Source organism: Hippoglossus hippoglossus, chromosome 6 (assembly GCF_009819705.1).
Source record: "Hippoglossus hippoglossus isolate fHipHip1 chromosome 6, fHipHip1.pri, whole genome shotgun sequence".
NCBI lineage: Eukaryota > Metazoa > Chordata > Actinopteri > Pleuronectiformes > Pleuronectidae > Hippoglossus > Hippoglossus hippoglossus.
In genome coordinates, this window is record NC_047156.1 from 25827659 (window position 1) to 25847976 (window position 20318).

Sequence of the window (20318 nt, forward strand, 5' to 3'; positions counted from 1 at the left end):
GCCTCCTGGAGCGAAGAAGCAGCCAGTCAAGTGTATAGATCTCTTACAAAAAAATAGCAAAAACCAATACTGTTATAGAAAACATTTAAAAATGTAAGTGTTTCACATGATAATTACAATTCAGAGGTTTATAAGAGGAAGGCAGTACAGGATCAATGAAACTAAATTACAGTTATCACAGGTTTCATTACAGGTTTGAAAAAAGACTACTTTTGAAAATGCAGTCGAGTTTCACCTTCAGGCTTTCACAGTACCTCCTCCATTTCAGAGACCTTGAGCACTTTTGTCACAGTCGTCCCACGCTTCTCTCCATTTCCTGCCCTTCAAAGTCATCCAGAACCAAATGGAAGGAAAGCGTACATGACGACTGACTACCTGCAAAACCACAGCTAATGCACACCATGAAGGGGCCAGGGTAGCAAGTAAAAAGCCAATATCCCACATAACAAGCCCTGCACTGTGCACAGCGGGAGACATCAGCCAATCAATTACTGTGGTTGCCATGGTGCTACCCACACAGGAGGGCAAACCCCACATGATACCAGGCTGGAGAGGATAGTGCGGATTTCCCCTTCTGCCTTTTGATCTGTCTTCCTCTCGTACCTCTGGGAATCAGCCTCTGTGGAGGGATTTTTAATTCCACCTCACATGTCTCTCCTGTCCATTAAGAAGGAGCAGCACTGAGCGCAGCAAATCAAAAGAACAATGCACACGGCTCATTTGATTCTTTTTTTCTTGGCCGCTTCTTCTCTTAACGTGCAGGCGCAATATGTTTTCAAGCACACACCAGTGCAGCATCAAACCTTTTCAACAACGTTTGAGTAAAACATTTAACACTGTGTGCGTTTATTGAGCGTTTTCAGCACATGCCCACGTGAGGCAGGTTCACAGGCTGAGGTGGGGCTGAGAAATGGAGGAGGGGAGCTGCAAAGAGGTGCAATGAGCAAACGAATGGTTAACTACAAAGCTATTGAAGTGAAGCTGAAGGCAGGGAAACACGAAGCAGGTGCAGGTGATGAATGATTTGTAATAGCCCAGGTAGGAACCTGTGATTGTGTGTCTACCTGTGATTGAGAGGTCCCCTCAGTGTTCAGGTGCTGTCGGGCTGATGAGTCGCCAGTTGCAGTGGGAACCAGGAGGCCTGAGCCCGTCTGCACCACAGGGTATTGAACCAGTTTCGTGATGGAAAAGTAATAGGATATATTCTAACCTGCCAAATCTAGGATTGAAACAACTGAGGTTAAAAGTGCATTATCCTTTATTTTCACACTGGGACAAATCAAAGCTATGTAAAGAGGAGCCTGGGCATGGGCAGTATGGTGGTTTCATGTGGTAAAAAGGGAAGAGGCATAACTGTGTAGGTCACAAGTTTTAATTACACGGGTTAAACTGTGCTCCTATTGCATAGATGATCCGTTGCAGTGGTGCAGACGAGTTAAAGAATTCTTTTCATTTGCTGTCATGATGTTCAACATTAACAGCGGAGCAGCCCAGCAGAACGCTGCGTGCCTCACTTTAACTACTCCCATGGCATTTAAAGGGTCTTCATGAGAAGTGGAGATAAAAGCGGTGGTGCTGGAGGCACTGCTGGAGCCAGCTCCAGTTCCTACGGCGAATGAGAGTTTAATCGCTCCCAATTGCTTTGCCTCACAAAGGTGTGACCCCACCCCCTCACCAACTCCTGCTACCACCACCACCCTCCCATCTGTCTCACATTGTTGCCAGTGAACAAATCTCGCCGCAGGGAACTGTGCTGCTACTTCTTCCTCAGTCCCTTCTTCCCTAAACCCTCCACTTTCAGCTTTGTAATTCCTTTACCCAACTGGGAACAGGGAGAGGAGTAATCAAAACAATTACACAAGACCCATTTTGTTTCATAGGAGACTTTTCTTTTTTCATGTGAATCTTCAGCCAGAATGAAACAGGTAGTGTCTTGGGTTTTTTTTTTTGTCGAACATCACACAGGCAGCAGCTGTCACAACACAAGAGAAGCTTCAGGGGCACACTGGTTGTACCAGCAGGTTTATCACATGGCTCCTTCAACAAGAGATCCACAAGCAATTACCCCAAAACTCAGAAGGAGAAAAAGCAGAAGAGAAGTGAGGAAACAACGAGTGAAGGAGAAGCAGTCACTTTGATCTGTTCACACAATCACAATCCCGATCATCGTGTTGGAGACAAGACAGTCATAGTGCCTGTTTCACAACCATGACAGTACCTCTATTTTTAGGTATATATTTTTCTTGAAAGGAAAAAAAAAATTACAATTCCTTTGTCCGTGCTCACCTGACAGTGTGTCTCATGATCAGCCAAACAGCTGAGAAGAGGTGCCAGGCAATGTGTTGGCAGATCAACTGAGCCTTGACTCTGATGAGACAGAATGAGCTCAGCACAACATATTGCCTGACCCTCCTCACTGCTCACTTTTCATATCTATACAGTAGCTCTCAGACTCCCGGGCATTTCGTCCAAAATTCTAAAGGCCTTAATTAAAGATTACTGTCAGGTTTCTTGCATGCACTGCTTAGATAACTCATTTCCCAGGGTGCATTGCTCATAACCGCACAGGATGGACACCAGATTTTTCAGCTTTCAGGACAAAAGCCCTCGGCTCTCTGGCCAACGGGATCCTTCCAGCTGAAGGGCAAGCAATAACAGCTCTGCTGCTGCCATATCAATGCCACCGCTGTGACTGGGAACTGGGGGAGGTTGAGTCTTTTTAATTATCACAGGCAGGTAAAGAGGCACAATGTTATGGCTGGTGGAGGAGCCAGACACACAGGTAGGCAGGTGCAGTAAAGGAAGTGTAATCGATATGTTGGAGAGGACAAAGCTCACAGACAGATGGATGGATTAGTAAGGAGGCGGACACACAGGCAGCATTGCAGAAAACAGGTTAGTGCATGCAGGTAGCATAAGACATGCTCGAAGCAGTTGTACATTTGTAAAATGCAGAATTTTTTCTAGACTACAGCTGTTAGCAAAGACAACAGCGCTTGTAATGGACTATCCACTACACTGGTAGTCAAGGCTAATACCGATTGTTCTCTTCAGGAAGGGTCATGTGATAGGAGCCTGATAAATTAGAAAAAGCTATGTTGTGACTGAAAGCGGTTGTGAGTGTGAGTTCCTGCCCGTACAGACTCAAACACAGCCCCTGAGTTTTCAAACAAACACAAGGCCAGCAGCGTTTCCAAACCTCTCCATTTTAGCTTCTCTAAATTTCGGGAATAGTCGGGCAGAGTTGATGCACTTTTATACAAAACGTATAATGTGGATGTAGCATAAGAGGGCGGGGAAGCTTAGGGGTTCAGCAGCTGAAAAAAGCCTGAGACAAGAATCTTGATGGTAGGTCTAGTTCGACAGATGGAGAGATCCCAAAGACAAATCGTGACATACAGTCAACCGTTCCAACAATTACTGAGACACTTTACCTTCATGAAGTCTGTTTATAATGTCATCGCATAAAGAGCAGAGGGAAACAGCCCTCTTCACACACAACAAAGCTTAGATGCATGGCATGTATGTACACACAAAACCATGTAATAATTTGTATGCATGAATACTCATGTAAACCCATTGAAACAGAAGTACACAAGTTCTGACCAACTGACCAAAGTGCAAGCAGCACTGTATCAGGGCCTATCTTCCTTTTCAGCATCTCATGGTTGTTTCTCATGTCTCCCATGAAAAAGAGAAGATCCACAGACCGAGACATATTCTGTATGTTTGCAATCAGACGGAGCCTTTCAGGGGTCTAAAGGAAGATGGTCTAAAAGGTCTGTAATGATGCTCTTTCTGTACACCTCCAATATGGGATTCTCAATATAAGAAAACTGAAAGAGCGTCACATAGATGGAAACAACTGCAATATCCAGCAAGATGTCTAGGCCAGTAGGAAACAAATGCAGTTGTTTCACATGCAGTATGTTCACTCTGTGGCAAGGTCGGATGTATCTGATCATTGCCCTATTCGCTTTACATTTCAGAAGCCAAAATGACTGTATAGTTGTAAGGTCTGCTCATCTCTGATATAGAGTTGAGGCAGATTCAATCAATGATTCAGCGTGGTGTTGCCCTCTTGTTAGCTCCTGTCAGGAGAGGGTTGACTTTCTTTAATAGTGATAGAAATGTCAGTCAGAGTCAAAGTTATTTTGAGTCAACAACGAGGCTATGTCAGCCAGCGTACAGCATGCCAGTGTACATGGGATGGCAGTTAGTGTATATACAGTGACAGTTTGCTTGTGTAATGAGTAATAACACATGACAAGTCGTCATGATGTAGAGATGTACGAGATGAGGCGAAGATCTCCATAATGCAAAATGAATATCTCCACCCGGGTCAATTGTTTCTCTGTAACAGGATGACTTAGAGGGCATTACCACTGTTTCAACATCGGGAGTTAACAGAGAAGCAAAGCAGTGGCTGGGTTTAATTAACTTAAGACAAATAATCAAGAGGATTTATTGAAGACTTTACCTGCTTGACCCAGGTAGTGTGTTATCCTTACAGCTAATGACTGAGGCTGGATTATCAACTGGGCACTACAACTGCCCTCGGGGCTCCACAAAAGTGAAGCGAGAGAAAAAAAATTGTTCTGGAATGTGGTCAGTTGAAGAAAATCGTACTTAACGAGAATCTCAACTTTAAAGGGACACAATGTCTGGCTATCATCTGGCTCCCCCTACAGGTGGGATGCGTAATTCACTGTCATAAATACGGGTTTTGGTCTAAACCTGACTATCCTATCTTAACCCTCATGTGTAACAAGTCACAGTCAAGTTACGACTCACTTGTCCAAAAACAACAATGTCAGGTCAGCGTCTCTCCTGCACCCTTTAGCCTCTTTTAGCTCTCGCCAACGAGTGAAATATGTTCCAATATTCACTCTCGTTCGATTTATTACTTGGTGCCTTTCAATGTGCTCTTCTTAGTTTCCTGAAACAATGCAATCTTCAGCTTTTTTGGAGGCTCTGCCAGGATGTCCACACTGAGATTGAGCTGGTCGTCACTTATAGCTACAGCTGCCAGCTCCAACTCGGGTTATTGGTGTGTGACGTATATATCATAAGGCAGGTTGTAATGTTCCAGCACGCTATACCAGAGTTACATAGTGCAGTTCCCGGCCTCCAGGGGGCACTCTGGCAATGACAGACATGTCACTCACCCTATTGTAAGTTTGTGAGTTTGTGACATTCAAATTTGTTGTAAGCTGTAATAAAAACTACTTAGTATTCCGAGGGTCAAGTTTTAAGATCTTCATGATTTTAGTTTTGTGCCATACAGTGCATATAGGCTAACACATAATCAAACGAGCACACAGCAATTCTGAGGTCAGACAGCATTTCAGTCCAGAAATACATCTTTGTCTCACAATCAAATATACATGTGAGGATTTTTTGATATGTAATAGGTTGTGTAGTAATATTATCAGCAGTCATTAAAAACAGCAACTAAGCAGACAATTCAAAATGCGCTTATCTAACTTCATGAGTATAAACTAAGATAACTTACTCAGATGTTGTACATGTTGTTCACATGGCTGTTATCTTTGAAAAGATTTTAGGTGAAACATTTGCATGTCCACTTCAAACCTGAATGAAATTTGAATGAACCAAAGAGCCTGTTAGAGGATCTGTGTGACATGTTGACATGTCGGAGGTTACTCATAACACCCCTCTCTGTGTTGATGTTGACATTGAAAGCTGACATCACCAGGCATCACATAGTTTTGATGTCATTTTGGAATAGAAACAATTTGAGTGTTGAGCCCTGAGGTTCTCCTTTTTGGTGCTGTCTGTCTATGTCTGCTGTCTGTCTTTAAGTAACCAGGGGCCATTATTCACAACTGACAATAGCAGGCTTACCTGTGTGACAATAAACAGCTCAGACGTAGCTCGTCCCTGCGTTGCCACTGCTGAGCTCCTCAGAAATGCTGCCCATATGTGAGGCCTAATTACTTTCTCGGCTGGGCCCTGCAACAAGGTCGCATTTGTTATGCCACTGTCCCATCCACACAATCAGATTCCTCACAAAGGGAGCTAATCTCATTCCTTCACAAGCCATTATCTTGATCGCACTGGCTTTTTACGCAATTCACGCTGTCCAAATGAGAGAATGACTTTCCTTGAGCAGGAGTGAAGACGCTCATCAGCATCCCACCGAGAAGTTTCAAACTGTCAGCCAACATCCACCAAATCCAAATTGGAGTTTAATTTAAGAGGCGTCCGGCTGGAGAAAGGCCAAGACAAGCAGACTGAAGCAACACTGCAGCGGCAGATGTCGATGAGGGTTTTTAATGGAGTTGAATTAATTCAAGCAGGGTGTAATTTGTCCTGTGGATGTGGGAGGCGTACTAAGCATGAACTTTTCAGGGTCACAGGAGTTGTTATATTGATAGACATCTGCTGAGGCGGCCCACAAATTTGCAAAAACTGACAGATCTGCTCTGATGTCGAGATCATGATAGATTGCTTTCCTCCAACGTGACGCCTGTTGTGAAGCCAGAGTTGTGTTCTCACACAGGGAAGGGTATTAAAGTTATCAACATGTGAATAACTTCTGATACGCTGTGATTCTTTGGTTCATTTTCTAAATGTTAATTGATCGAGTTATCTTTAGTCCATGTAGATGTATCTTCAAATTCATTTACGTTTACAGTAACATTTTGAATAGTCTGCCATTGAATGTGTGACAAAGATGCAGGGGGTGGGGCCAGGGGGGCACAGGCTGAAATGTGATTGGCCCCTGAAGTGCTCATGTCAGTGGTCTAAAAAATGACAATACAAACAATAAATATGACAATTTGTTAAGAATTTAAATTTTCGAAGCTCACAATGTGTTTGAACAAGAAACGATTTTGATATTCAATGATGTGGGGCTTTGCTCAAAACTAAGAGCTAACAGTAAACAAGGAATGACTTAGATGTACACTTTAAATCAGGCATTATATCAGACATATAATTGGTAACTCTTTGTAAATTGTGGCCCCTTTATGGTGCCTGATTTAAAAAATACTAGATCTGCCTCTGCAAAGATGAAATATTGGCAGAATTTTTAGTTTCTCAGCTAATCATAATTCAAAAATAGGTTTGCTCTCCTGCAGCTTTTACAACCAGTCTTTTACTTAAAGGGGACATAGCATGCAAATTCCACTTTGTTAGTGCTTCTACAGGTTAATGTGGGTATCTGGCATGTCTACCAACCCAAAAACTCTGGGGAAAAAACACTCGCGTGTTTTGTTATAGTTCCTCTAAGTCAGAAACGTCATGCTTGAGCGACTCGATTGCGCTTCCTGTGTATTGTGTCGTAACAAGGAACTGGAAGTCTCCCTACATGATTCTGCTTTCTCCGCTTGTTGTTGTACCCGTTGAATGTCGGGGTTCGGGGGTAAATGATGGTCTTCATAGCCCCCCCCCCCACCCCTCTCTTTCTCTCTCTGTCTGTCTGCTTGTGTGCTTGTAGTGGATGGGCAGAGGGGGACATTTAATTATGTGATTGGGAAAATTAAAACTCCAGGACAACAGAAGGGGAATACAAAGTATGGGATGCATATTTGATAATTTATATCATATAAAATATGTAATTTATATCGTTTAAAATCATGGGGGGGGGAGGGGGGAGCTGGCTCATTAGCATTTAAAGGAACAGGCACTCAAAACAGGTCACTCTGTGGAGGGCTGTTTTATACAGGGTAAAAAGGGTGCTGTTTTAAATGATCCTTGTGGTATTTTGACCAAAGTATGTTACAGACATTTCATTAAGACCCCAAGGAACCATATCAACTTGTGGTAAAATGGGCATGCTATGTCCCCTTTAATGTTTTGGTTGGTTTGTCTGATAATATGATTGAAATGCAGTTTTCATATTATCAGTAGTGACATATTTGTCCCTTTAGGATGTTTCCAATGATAGTTGTTACTTCTGGAGGTTGGCTTGCAACAACCTCTTCAGCTGCTTCACTCTGCAGTTTCTCTATCGCTGTTTTTCTGCCTTCGACACTGAAAGTTTACGTCCCAGTCCCAGGTAATCGCAGATTCAAAACCCTGCTTGGCTTGGTTGTTTTTCCAAGCAGGGAAGCAATGAGCACAACACTAGATCTATTGGAATCTCTGGAAAGTTTGTTGTGGACACACACCTTGTGCTGCTAAAAAAGCTCCAATCCCCCTGCTAACATGGGTTTCCAACATTTTAACGAACCCTCCTTTTAAAGTCTGAGGAGTCCACTTTGGATTTTATTTCTCTCTGCTTTCTGCCAGTGCATTTAAGTGTCTGCAGTTCTATTTAAGCAGCTTAATGCATTACTGTAGTTCTCTGATTAATCTGAAATAGAATGATACCTCACACAGTCACTTTTAATAAGAATTTAAATAGGAATTCTTAATATATGAGATTGCAGAGTGTGATTAAAAGTAGTAATGGAAGACATTATCACTGCAGTGCATTTAGTACGGGAACAATTTTATTTTTTATATTGTTTAAGCAGAAAATAGAAAAATGTTTGTGATTCATTGTGATGGAGGAAAACTCAAAGGCTATTCATGGACGATAGTGTTTGGTGTTAGGGTCAGAGCTGTTTTCACTCCTCAAAGTCGGGATTAGTTTTGTATTATACTGCCACCTGCTGGTAGTTAACAGATACTGAAGGGTTTGATTTATAGGGTTTTGTTGAAAGGACTCCCATTTCTAATGTTAACGTTTTATTAAAATAAAACTACACTGCATGGCCAGATATTATTTGTTTATCCACAAACACACACACACACACACAAACACACACGTGTTTAAGTATACTTCTGACATCCGCCCTGTGGGGTCTTTTGAATTTAAATTTGCAACTCCCAGATGTTTTGATGGTTCAGGTATTTACTTTTTCAAATAATACAACCAACCAATCAATAACTTTTGATTAACTGTTTGCACTAAAATGAAAATTACATTTAATAATATTTCTTTGTACTAGTTATATACGACTTATCTTTTGGTGCAGTGCAGCCAGAATTTGTAAGGAGAACGTGCCTTATACCTTTTAACAACAAAGCTATATATATATATATATATATGCACAAAGGAAATTAGTCTAAAGGTCTCAGTCAGTTATTATATTTTCTGACAAATAGAAAATTGGAGCTGCAGATTACCTTTTCACTGGCATTATTTGTGTTAAACATGCATTTGAAATGCTGAAATATGTCGAACAAATGCTGAAACTCATCTGCAAATGTCAGTGGATGAGTCTTCAGAGTCTTGCTAATGTTTTGCTCAAGGTTTTTGAGATAAATTGTGATTTGTGAATGTGGGCTATACAAATAAAATTTGATTGATTGATTGATAATGTTAACACTGTAGCTCCGCTCCGTTTGTTGGATAAATCATTCCTTTCTCCACTCAGACTTTGAGCAAGGTACATCAACTCCCAACTGTCGCAGTAGCAAACATTATAAGACTGTTGTTGCGCTTCACTTCTTCTAGAAGTTTGAAGCCTTTGCAGACAGAAAATATATCTATTTTTAATTAACTGTTAGAATAGACCCTGCACCAAAGAAACCCCAAAATAAAATCTTACTTGTTTTTACTATCTGTTATTATTTGAGGTTTTCCCTGGAATGGATTTCTTCTGACTCAGTTGCCTGTTTTGTTCCTTCAATAAGCTCTTCTTTTGCCTGCAGGGACACAGGTACTGTACTGCTACACTCTGCAGCCGTTCACACTGCACATCAGGCCAAGGGACTAGTTAAACAACACTGCCATCCGCTGCCTGTGATGGGCACATGCACCACTGGTGGACACATTTTCAGCCCGTATATTGACACAGTTTGGCCTCTTCATTGCACACATGCAGCTTCCTGGAGCTGTTGGTTACGAACATGTCCACAGGCACCTGCACAATGAAGCTGAGGGAAGGTTTCAACAGCAGCGCTGCCATTTTGTCACATCAATTGGGTAAATACTGTTTGTACCTGGAGTGAATGAAAACCTGAACGGTGGCTACAGATAATGTTAATCCTATCAAAGTATAGAAGGTCGATCTGAAAAGGTTGAGTTAAATGAGATTCAAGTGTGCCGACACTCACCGACCTGAATATTGCTTGAACCACAAACTCTCTGAGCCCTTCTTTGCTTTTTGCTTCATATTCACAAGAAAACAGATAAGATTGATTTGATACAGGAACAAGAAAAAAGCCTTTTCATTTTAAAGGCTGGATTCTCCTCAAATCCAACAGTGTCTTCAAAGGCACTTAGATTGAGTTCCCCCTGCTGATGTTTCAAGCTATCTGTCTCTGAGCTGTCTGCCGTCACCCCAGTGCAGTGGAGGTGAATGTCATTTTCTTTTCTGCTGCTCAAGGAATTGAAAAGTTTTCATTTTAACCTTCTCCAACCAAAGACATAGCACCAGTGTAATCACTTCACAGTCAGCTCTGTGGTTATTAACAATAAAGAGAATATTGTTTCTGGAGACAAAAAACCCAAACCCAGAACATTGGTTTGGCCTGACAACCCTGACATTTTTTTTTGTGAGTATATCAAATGTACAGGTATACACTCGACGTCTGGGATGAAGGATGGTAATTCATTTTTTGAAAACCTCAGCAAATCCCTAAATGCCTCATACTGTCCTGTCTCAGTCTGCTGCTGCACTATAATTAAGGGATTTTACCACAAACCTTGAAGCAAAGAGTCTTGCAAAATAAATCCCTGATTCAAGTGACCCCAGTCTTTTTTTTTCAGCTTTGTAGTGGTGCATTCATGTTCACATTGTTTTTATATCCTTTTAAAAGATATATATATAGAAACAACTCTGTTAGCCTATATATATATGAATAAATTACTAAATCAAATTATAACATATTACCAATTAAAAAAACTGAAATAAAAGTAAACTGTACAAATCCTATATCAATAATATATAATGAGGAGAACCTAATTATTATGCAACTTCACTTCAAACAAGAAACAGATAAACTAAATGAACTGCCATCTAAATCCTCACCTTTCTAGTCGGCAGGTGACACTAGACCCGCCTCCTACAGTAGCAGCATCACTGGTCAAGAAATACCAGAAATGGATTTGGTTGAGACCCCCACCGACACTCAGCCATTAATTAAAATAATAACTCTTTCCAGTGGCATCATCTGCCGCATTTATTTTTCATATGACAGAGTCTGTATTGTATTAAACAAAATATGCAGTAAGCACAGGTAATGATGATCCAACATAAAATGTTGGATTAGACAATAGGCTACACTCTGCAAGTTCTTTTACTTTATACTTTGAGTAAAAACAAGTACTCGCTTTTACTCAAGTAGAAAAGTTAATGTGGTACTTTTGCTATTACTTGAGTACATTTCTTTTACTTAAGTAAAATGTTTGAGTACTTCCTCTACCCCTGGGGGTCTGTGTGCATAGAATCAAAGATGGTAGTGGTGGTTACGTTTTGTTTTAAAACATGAAGAATACTTGATACATTTTTTTGATTCAGCCTTTTTATTATCACCTCAGATAACCACTGTTATATCTGGTTTTGAAGGTCCGATCAAAGTGTGAGTCAGATCCAGCTTTTCATGCCTATTGATTTATCACTTCACACATTTTGATGAGTGTTACCAAAGCTTTATATGTAGAGCAAAGGTTCCGATCAATAGTTAACCCTGTGGCACCATTTAGCTTCCTCCTTTTTCTAACCCTGTTCAACCTCACCTGCTCACCTGTTTAACCTGGGCATGTACCAGTGAATGTGTGAAGTCAAACCCACAATGAAGCAGAACTCTGTTGGGCAGGAATGGTCATGGATACGTTTCTGTGGAGCAGCAGAATGAGACAGCACTGAAAGCGTATCTCTCTGTGTGCTGCACTTCATCCAGGATCTTTGGTTGTCACGGTTAAGAGGCGAGTTTCAAAGGAGGAAACCAGCGCACTTTGATTTGCAGATAAAAACTGCTATTTATTAAGGCCAAGACTCTCGTTCCTCGCGGTCAAAGTCTCTTTTATCGGCTGAGGTTGAAATGCCTCATGTGCCCTTTTGAAAAATGTTCAACACAGCTCATACTAATAAGACTGACACTGAGGGTGCCATGTGCTGAATGTTAACACCGAGAAATCAGTATTGCATCAATTTCCAGGCAGTGTTGAACATCGCTGTCACACTGACAGCAACTGCAGGTCTTTTCTTCTGTTATTTTTCTGCTTCTATTTTCAGCTTTTGCAAGAAGATTTGCTGGAAAGATTTTTGACATCACCAGACTGTTGTACAGCATCTATAATTCTTATATTTTGTATTTCTCCTATTGTCAACAAATCCCATGAAAAGACAAAAAACCATCAATGTACTTTTCCCCCTGTTGTCTGTACTTGTTAGTGGGATGAGCTCAGTGTTTCTTTTGGTCTTATCAGGGGTTTTATTGACTCTATCCCTCAGTCTTATCCTTTCACAGGTTTTCATTACAGGGCTCCAACTACAAGAAAGTCTTTGGAACTCTTGAAGCTTTGGTATACACCAAGTAGATTATATTTTCATTGATGTGTTTGTGTGTCTGTCTTATGTGAACAGGATTACACAAAACTGCAGAACTGATTTTATTCAAACTTGGTGGCATGAGGAGTGGTGAATGGGCCAAGAAGGAGCCTGTTACCATTTGGGGATGATACAGTTATAGGGGCGGAACCAGGAATTTTCTTCACTTTCTTTAAATTGTGAGATCGGACGCTCTATGAATGCCCTTCTAGTGTGTGAGTGTTACCTCCTCTGACATGTCATTTTGGGGTAAAAGGACCCAGTGCTGTCTAATTGGAAATGTAATATGTGGAAGATGGTGATTTGTGCACAAGTGTCATAAACAACATTTATTGAAAGCTCAGGTCGTTTGTCCAAATTCCCCAAGGCAAACCCCCACATTTCCAGAACTAATGTAAATGTTATGGAGATATATTTAATGCTCTTTTAACTCATATTTTCAGTTCACTTTAAAAAAACTGAAAAAAACACCAGCTTGTATAATGTTTATTCCCCATGTGTGTGAAACCTCCACATTCTCACAAACAACAACAAGGCCCTGACCCCGATGTCCTCAGTAATAGCTCCAGACCTGAGGTCAGCGTTAAGTACATGAGAAGCAGTTGGTTAGCCCCGCAACACGAAAGAAAAGATAAGTCAAATTCATTGAATCATGAATCCTTTAATCATATCCTGCATGAAATAGACGTTGTGTGCAGCGAAGAAATGTTGAGTACATAAATATAGTTTCTCAAAGATACACATTTTGTTTGATGCTCAGGGTTTTATTTTCAGGACCTATATTTGAAAGGAGCAGAATACAGGCAGGCCTCTATGCTGGACAGACAATCGAAGGGTCTGACTGGATGAAAAAGATTAAAGAAACGTAGCAGTTACAAGAAAGGAGATAAAAGAAACACAATCACATCTCCACAGACAGTACAGTATATGGTCTGGTCCCTTTACACATCACCTCGGCCTCTGGGATGGCTGTCAGTAAACTGTACTCCGTTTTAAGATGTATGGCCTCCGGGACTTGGTGGTGTGCGTCGCTTGCCTCTTTAGGATGTAGGGAGATTTTCGCTTCAGCGGAGTGTCACTGTTCTCCTCTAAATATTCTAGAGAGTCGTGAAGTAGCTGTTAGGGGCAAAAAGAGAGGGGGCGGCGGGTGAGTGTCACACAATGCGGAGGAAATGGCAGACAAACACATGTTTTGCCACTGAGTGGCAGGGTAATGGGAGGCCACGCCGCTGTTGCTGTGATTACACGAGCTCTGTGCTCCCATGCATGGCAAAACAGGTGCTGATCTGCAGTCACCGTGTTGGGATCAAAAGAGCAACGAGAAAAAGAGAGAAAAGCTGCTGTAGCAAGAGCAGAGAGTGAAAGGAAAATGATGGAGAGGAGAGGGGACGAGAGACGGAGGAGGGGTGAGCGAGAGGAGATTTAATGAGGTGTGTTTACAGCTAAGGAAGATGGATGGGGCCCTGTGTGTGTGTGTGTGTGTGTGTGTGTGTGTGTGTGTGTGTGTGTGTGTGTGTGTGTGTGTGTGTGTGTGTGTGTGTGTGTGTGTGTGTGTGTGTGTGTGTGTGTGTGTGTGTGTGTGTTTGTAAGCAGACACCGTATATATAAGTGTGTGTACTACCTTTAGATTACTGACTTGAATTTGTTTTTGTTTTATTTTATTGCTTTTGTGCAAAAGTCAATCTCGGCAAGAGACTAGTGACATTTATCACACATTTTTAAAAGCCACGAATAATATCTGACTGTCTAATGACAAAGTATCAGTATGTAGTCAAGTTATTTTGTGTTAGATGACCTCATTAAATTTTGCTTCTAGTTGGAAAAACATTGAATTGTTAATGTTAAAAATGATGAATGTTTTACCTTATTTCAAAGAAGACTGAGAATTGTCTCAACTTTCAGAGCAGCATCCAACATCAGAAAGTTTTAACTTGGGATGCTGCAGTTTACTGGTGACATGTTTAATTTTCTTAATTTGTTTGTCCTCATTTGAAAATTCATGTGGCGACCATTAATTTCCATTTAACTCATTACAGTAAAGGGTGAGTGTGTGTGTGTGTGTGTGTGTGTGTGTGTGTGTGTGTGTGTGTGGGTGTGTGTGTGTGTGTGTGTGTGTGTGCGTGTCTCACCCTCTCCTCTCGGCTCTGCAGCGCTCTGCAGATGTGCTGCAGGCTGTACAGCTCCTCCAGCATCTGGAGGCTCTCTCCCCTCAGCTCGCCCTCCTCCCGCTCCTCAGCGCTCCACGTCTCCTGCCTCAGGCTGCTCACCATCCTGCACAGGTTGGACAGTGACATACGCCAGTAGGGGGCACTCTGCTTGTTCTGTCTCATCTGCAAAGAAAGGGAACAAGAGGAGGAGGGGGAGATGTTGGTTTGAAGAGGGTGTCCAAAATTGAGTCAGGGAGTGACCGTTTTTTCCAAATTCAGGGGATGGCGATGAATGGCAGTGGATCCTTGTTGGAAGGAGGGGATTTAATTGGAGTCTTAACTGAGATGAGGTGAAAATTGGTTTGAGACCCAGAGGGGGAGGGAGCACAGAGTATTCAAACACAGCTGGTGAACATCACTGTGATCTTTGGAGCATGAAAAGTGATTTATCTTTCTTATCTATCTCTTTTTCAATATTTATGAAAAATGCCACGAAAGTGCTGCTCGGACTGTTTGATTCAGACAAGAACACAAATATGGAAACTGTCACACAATTGAATACACTTTAAAACAACAGCCATGCCACAACATGTGTAGCTTCTCATCTTCATGTTTGGTTGTGACTGTGATATAAATAATATAACAGAATAAATTCTTTTAAAAAGAAACAGTGATGTTGTAGTTAGGTGGTGTCACTGTAAGTTTCAAATGACCAGTGATGTTTCTGCCATAAATTCAGTATCCTTAAAACGCTGTGTTTGTTTTGACAGTTGTGTCTTGTCTCAAGTCTGAATCCCACCAATCAACGTTGCTGAACCTCATGTTTTGCCATTTAGATTTCATTTAAAAAAATACTGGTATTAATAAGCTGCTTATCAGTCCGAATGCTGTTTGTATGTTTCCCCCACTCACTGAGTTTGTCCTGCTGCAGCAGGAAAGCTTGGGGACGGCTCCGTTTGAAAAGGCACCGATGATGCTGCGGTACGATGAAAGCACGGATGCGGGCTGCCACGTGTTAGGGCAGCAGTTAAGATCTATGTGTGCTATTTGTTAGCCATTGTGAGGCACTACAGACCCAGGGTGATACTTGTGCCACGTCTAACCTCATCTAGCGGCAGCCGGCTGTGTTATAATCCAGTTTGAATGCTTTAAGATGGAGAAGGTCCCCTGTGGGCCAACGCCACACAGACCTCTGGGTGTCACTGAGGATGATGGAAGCATTCAGACGCTGAGGAGAAATTGTTCTCTTCGAAGTTATTGTAAAAGGCCACGAGCCCTCCAAGACTCAGCCTGCATGCATCATTTATGAGCAGCTGAGGAAAACTGTCTCCTCTGATGTTGTGAAGACGGTTGCCACTTCGAATACGGGACCCTTTTGTTTTCCCGCGGGGGAAACATCTAATAAACGTTTCTGGAGACATCAAACGAACAACCCACCGGGGACCAAACATAAGCAGCCACTGACATTTGGAAATTATTCATGCGTTGACGATTTCAGTGGTTTTCATTTAGTTTTAACTGAAGTGAGCGAGTAGGGTTTTAAATGTGAAGAAAAGTCAGATGAAGGATTGTTTTGTTACGTCGCTTGATTGGAATATTCTCTCTTAGTGTTGGTCAAGAAAGGGCCTTGGTGAGTGGGATGAAGATTTATATGTATTCTCACAGTTGTCGGCAGGCCCAATATTGTCTGTCTAAGTAACAGTTGAACATTGTTGTCATTGATAAACTGCCAGAGCTAAATCAAACTTCAGATTCATGCTTAATTTTATGTTTTGCCTTGTTCCTTTAACAATTTAAAAATCTAACTTAATATCATTGCAATTATCAACTTTAAATGACTGATAAGCTCAGACTAGACTTAAACAAAACACAGTCAATGCTGATAGAGAGCACAAAGATCAGCACGGCCCAGAGTGACAGATGAGACCTGCTTGTAGAATAATGCAATCATCCTCAATAGAGAAATATAAACTAAGGGAACTCTACCGCCTGCATCTGATCTGATGAGAAGAAAACGTGTCAAGCAGGTTAATGAATTTAGTTGTCACGGAAAAAAAAGAATCACGCACAGTAAATTGTTGAGAAAAGGCCACAAGTATCTTCTATGCTGCACTTGACAGCCTCTCGAGCAGTCTATCAGCCATCCAGGAAGTTATTATTACAATCATTGCCCCTGAGCAGCCTCAGAGCATCCGCAGCAGTGAATCACATAGCTGATTTGTCACCGTCACGTCTCCGTATGAGCGCCACAGTTATTTATCACAGGCCGAGAGGCGGGGAGGAGGGAGATGTGTCGTGGCCACGCTGTCAGGTCCATCTGAATCATATTAGGCTCGACAATCTGTCTCCTCCCGTCTCCAGTCCCCCTCTCACCTATGTTCCCTCAGCTCCGTCCGACCTTTTAGCGCAGAGCACCACACAGATGTGATAGAGATCTTGAAGTTACAGCTGAATAACCTCTCTCAGCCGCGGCTCTCATTTTCCCTCTCATCTCAGAGGACGTGACTGCAGCAACTGGGCTGTGTTGATGAAATCTGCTTTTCTATCTCTTGCTGAATAAAAGTGAGACTTTATTCAATTTCAAGTCAAACACAATGTCAATCCAAAAACAAATAATAGAAATATGAGGCCCTGAGTGACCCGCATCCATGAAGGAGTTTATGTTTTCATTGATGTCTGTTTGTTTGTCTGTTTGCAAGATTGCTCAAACATGGACAGACTTTCTTGAAACTTGGTGGAAGGGTGGAGTATGCCCCAAGGAAGAACCACTAACTTCTGGAGCGGATTCAATTTTTTTCCACTTTTTGTTCTTTACCATTTTATTTTATTTCTAAATAAAAAAATGCAGAGATCTTGATGAAAACAATGTCAGGAATATGAAGAGTACCAATCCCTGTGAACAGGTGAAATGTGGTGCAGATCTAGATAATGGTCTAGATGTATCTGATCTCAATATATTTAAAAGCAATATGGTAATAAAAGGGACCAATCAGGCTATGCGGAGGTTTACGGTCTCTTAGAGCCCTTCTATTCCAGTGGTTCTCAAATGGGGCCCTGTACACCCCTATGGGGGGTGAGGTCCGTGAAAAGCCTCCGGTTTCTTCCATGAAATAATCATCATAAATGGGTGTTCTGTGTCAACATGGTGAAAATATTTTGACATGTATAATATCTTTCTAATACCTCTTGCGTTTTTATTTCACATGACTAAGTACAAGTGTAAAAAACAACAGACTATGTCAAATTATTCTAATAGAATCTATGAAGAGGTCCCTTGTATATTCTTCCATGGCTGGTCCATGTGACTCATGGACCCAGACTTCATGAAAGAACACCTGCGTGTGGAGTCAGACGGAGAAATGACCAGTGTCACTAACTGACCCGGGTGTGTTGAAGCTGTTCGGACACACTGCCTCTGATGTAACAGGCGCAAAAAGAGAAGAGCTCATACCTTAGAAGTGAAGAGACTGCTGAGCAGCTCCTCCTCCAGGGCTCGCTGCTCCTGGTCCACATCTGTGAGTGAGAGGTAAAAACAGACATATAACCTTCAGCCAAATCTAATCAGGAGTTCAGTCCATCCTGCCTGCTTCTGCTTGCTACGGGAGAAATGTCAAATAAATGTGGAAGTACAGAATGATCTTTATCAATTTGTCTGGTGTCTGACTTTATCATCATCTGCTAAGTTGACATTGTGATGTAAACTCCTCTCTCAGCGTGCAGTGTTATTTATCATAGGCAACTTCAAGCATTCAACAGGTGACATGTGATTTATGGAACTCTCTGTACTGAGAGTGAAACAGAATGTAATTAACCCAATGAAGCTTTACCCAAAATCCATTTTTTATTCTTTTGATAATATTTTCTCTGCATGAACAGGGCTTCTAATTAATTTCCCCCATCTCACACGCCGACTGCTCCATGGCTCATTAGACCCAAGTGGCTTTGCACTCTACTTCCCTGTGGATTTAGATTCTTAAGCAGTTTAGTGCAGTCTGCGTTTAACTGTAAAATAAATGTTTTTTCTTCTTTTCATTTGGAATCAATGAAAAAAGATAATAAGAAATATGGAAATAAGAAGAATAAATGTCTTAAATTGAGGATATACTGTATGTGTTTATATTCAAAGTAATTCAGAGTGGGGTTATATAACGTTATCGGTCTCCTGTCACACAAAGTCACACAACATTAATGAAAGCAGTAATCATCTTGAGACACAGTTATTTTGGCAGCCAGGGTATTCATTTGGAAAAACAGTGTGAACCACAACGGTGAAGACAATCTTAGAACTGCACGTTTGTATTTTAACTACAAACATATTTCCATCATTCAAAATCAAATTCCAAAAAGACACACCTGTTGCACACAGAGAGCTCAATACTGTGAATAGCACTCGTGCCATTTTATCTAATTTTGTTGCTATGAATGAAGTCGCTGATTAAAGATAAATCCTAAAATGATGCAAACATGTTAACTCTGTTGTAAGAGCGGCAGTGCCTACCTGTACAAAGTCCCCCACATGTGAAAAAGAGAAGGAGCATACACGCCAGCTGTGCCTGCATCTTGATGAAAGTATGAACAAAATGAAAGAAAGAAAAATAAAGGATCCCAATCTGAAGAATTCACTTGGGAAGAACCTAGTCCACAAGGTTAAGGGTCAGCCCCAGACAGCTAAAAGAGACTGGAGGTGGACTGTGCAGTTGTGATCCTGCTGCTACTGCCTCTTCTTCTTCTTCCTCCTCCTCTTCGTCTTCTTCTCTCCCAGCTCTGAACAGCGCTGCCCCTTCCTCACAGGTTTCTGGTTGGACGTGAAGTGAGGTGGGCTCCATTCCCTCAGTTTATAAGAGGCAACGTGATGTCAGAGGATCCCTCACCGCCACCAGCTCCTCTTCTCCACACCCACCTTCCAAGCCATTAACTCAGCCCCCTCCACACATCCACCCTTCCCTCCCTTCATTTCTCCTCCTGTCACTGTGTCATTGTTTCATCAGACGTCACTTTAGCGTCACAAGGCGAAAGGTTTTGCGTCAGGGTTTTGGAGATGCGGTTATTTCACCTCGTCAATGCACACAGTCTGAGGTTTGGTTCTTCTCTCATCTCGTGGGGGGTTGGGGGGTTGGGGGGGGTGGGGGGGGGGTTGGGGGGGGGGGGATGTGGGAGGATGCACGACAAAGATTCACTCTTTCTTTATCTGTATTTTCAAATCAACAAGTCATTGTCAAGACTTACCGAATGCCTGAAAACGACATGCATCAGCAGTCAGTTATTGTCAAGAAATATTTCTATTCCAAAGTCAAATGTTACCACTTATTTTATGGCTGTTTTTTGTTGTATTAGAATCTATAATCACTTTTATTTGTATCATATAATATAACTACTTATGAAGTTGATTGTCTCCATTTGAGAATCTCTAACCATAAGGTCCATGTTTTATCTGTTCTGGAACATTTATTTTCATGTCCATGTCTGATTAAAAGCGGATGTTCCAGGTTCAACCATTCAGTCCATCCTTGGAATTTCAAATTACTAAATTCTGTATGAGCATAACTGAAATAAACACAACTGCTCTATCCACCTCTGATTTGTCTCAGCCCTAATAGAAAAAAATGAGCAAATGTGTAACAAAGGAAAATAGTTAATAAAAGGAAAGCAATAAAAAGTC

General features: G+C 41.6%; 1 protein-coding gene across 1 annotated transcript; it reads right to left on the minus strand.

The window, feature by feature from the left end:
• Positions 1-13159: 13159 nt before the first annotated feature.
• Positions 13160-19527, minus strand: nts (neurotensin). Its single transcript, XM_034588507.1, has 4 exons — positions 19158-19527; positions 18111-18172; positions 14642-14842; positions 13160-13628 (listed from the first exon to the last, which is right to left on the minus strand). Exons 1-4 carry the CDS (start codon positions 19216-19218, stop codon positions 13485-13487), a joined length of 468 nt encoding a protein of 155 aa, XP_034444398.1. The 5' UTR covers positions 19219-19527; the 3' UTR covers positions 13160-13484.
• Positions 19528-20318: the final 791 nt, after the last annotated feature.

Excerpts from the sequence above, each read along its gene's own strand:
- nts (XM_034588507.1), bottom strand. The coding sequence starts at position 19,218 with ATGCAGGCACAGCTGGCGTGTATGCTCCTTCTCTTTTTCACATGTGGG. Across the intron at positions 18,173-19,157 it reads ATGTGGGGGACTTTGTACAG|ATGTGGACCAGGAGCAGCGA; the intron begins GTAGGCACTGCC and ends TCTCACTCACAG. Across the intron at positions 13,629-14,641 it reads TGCAGAGCCGAGAGGAGAGG|CTACTTCACGACTCTCTAGA; the intron begins GTGAGACACGCA and ends TGCCCCTAACAG.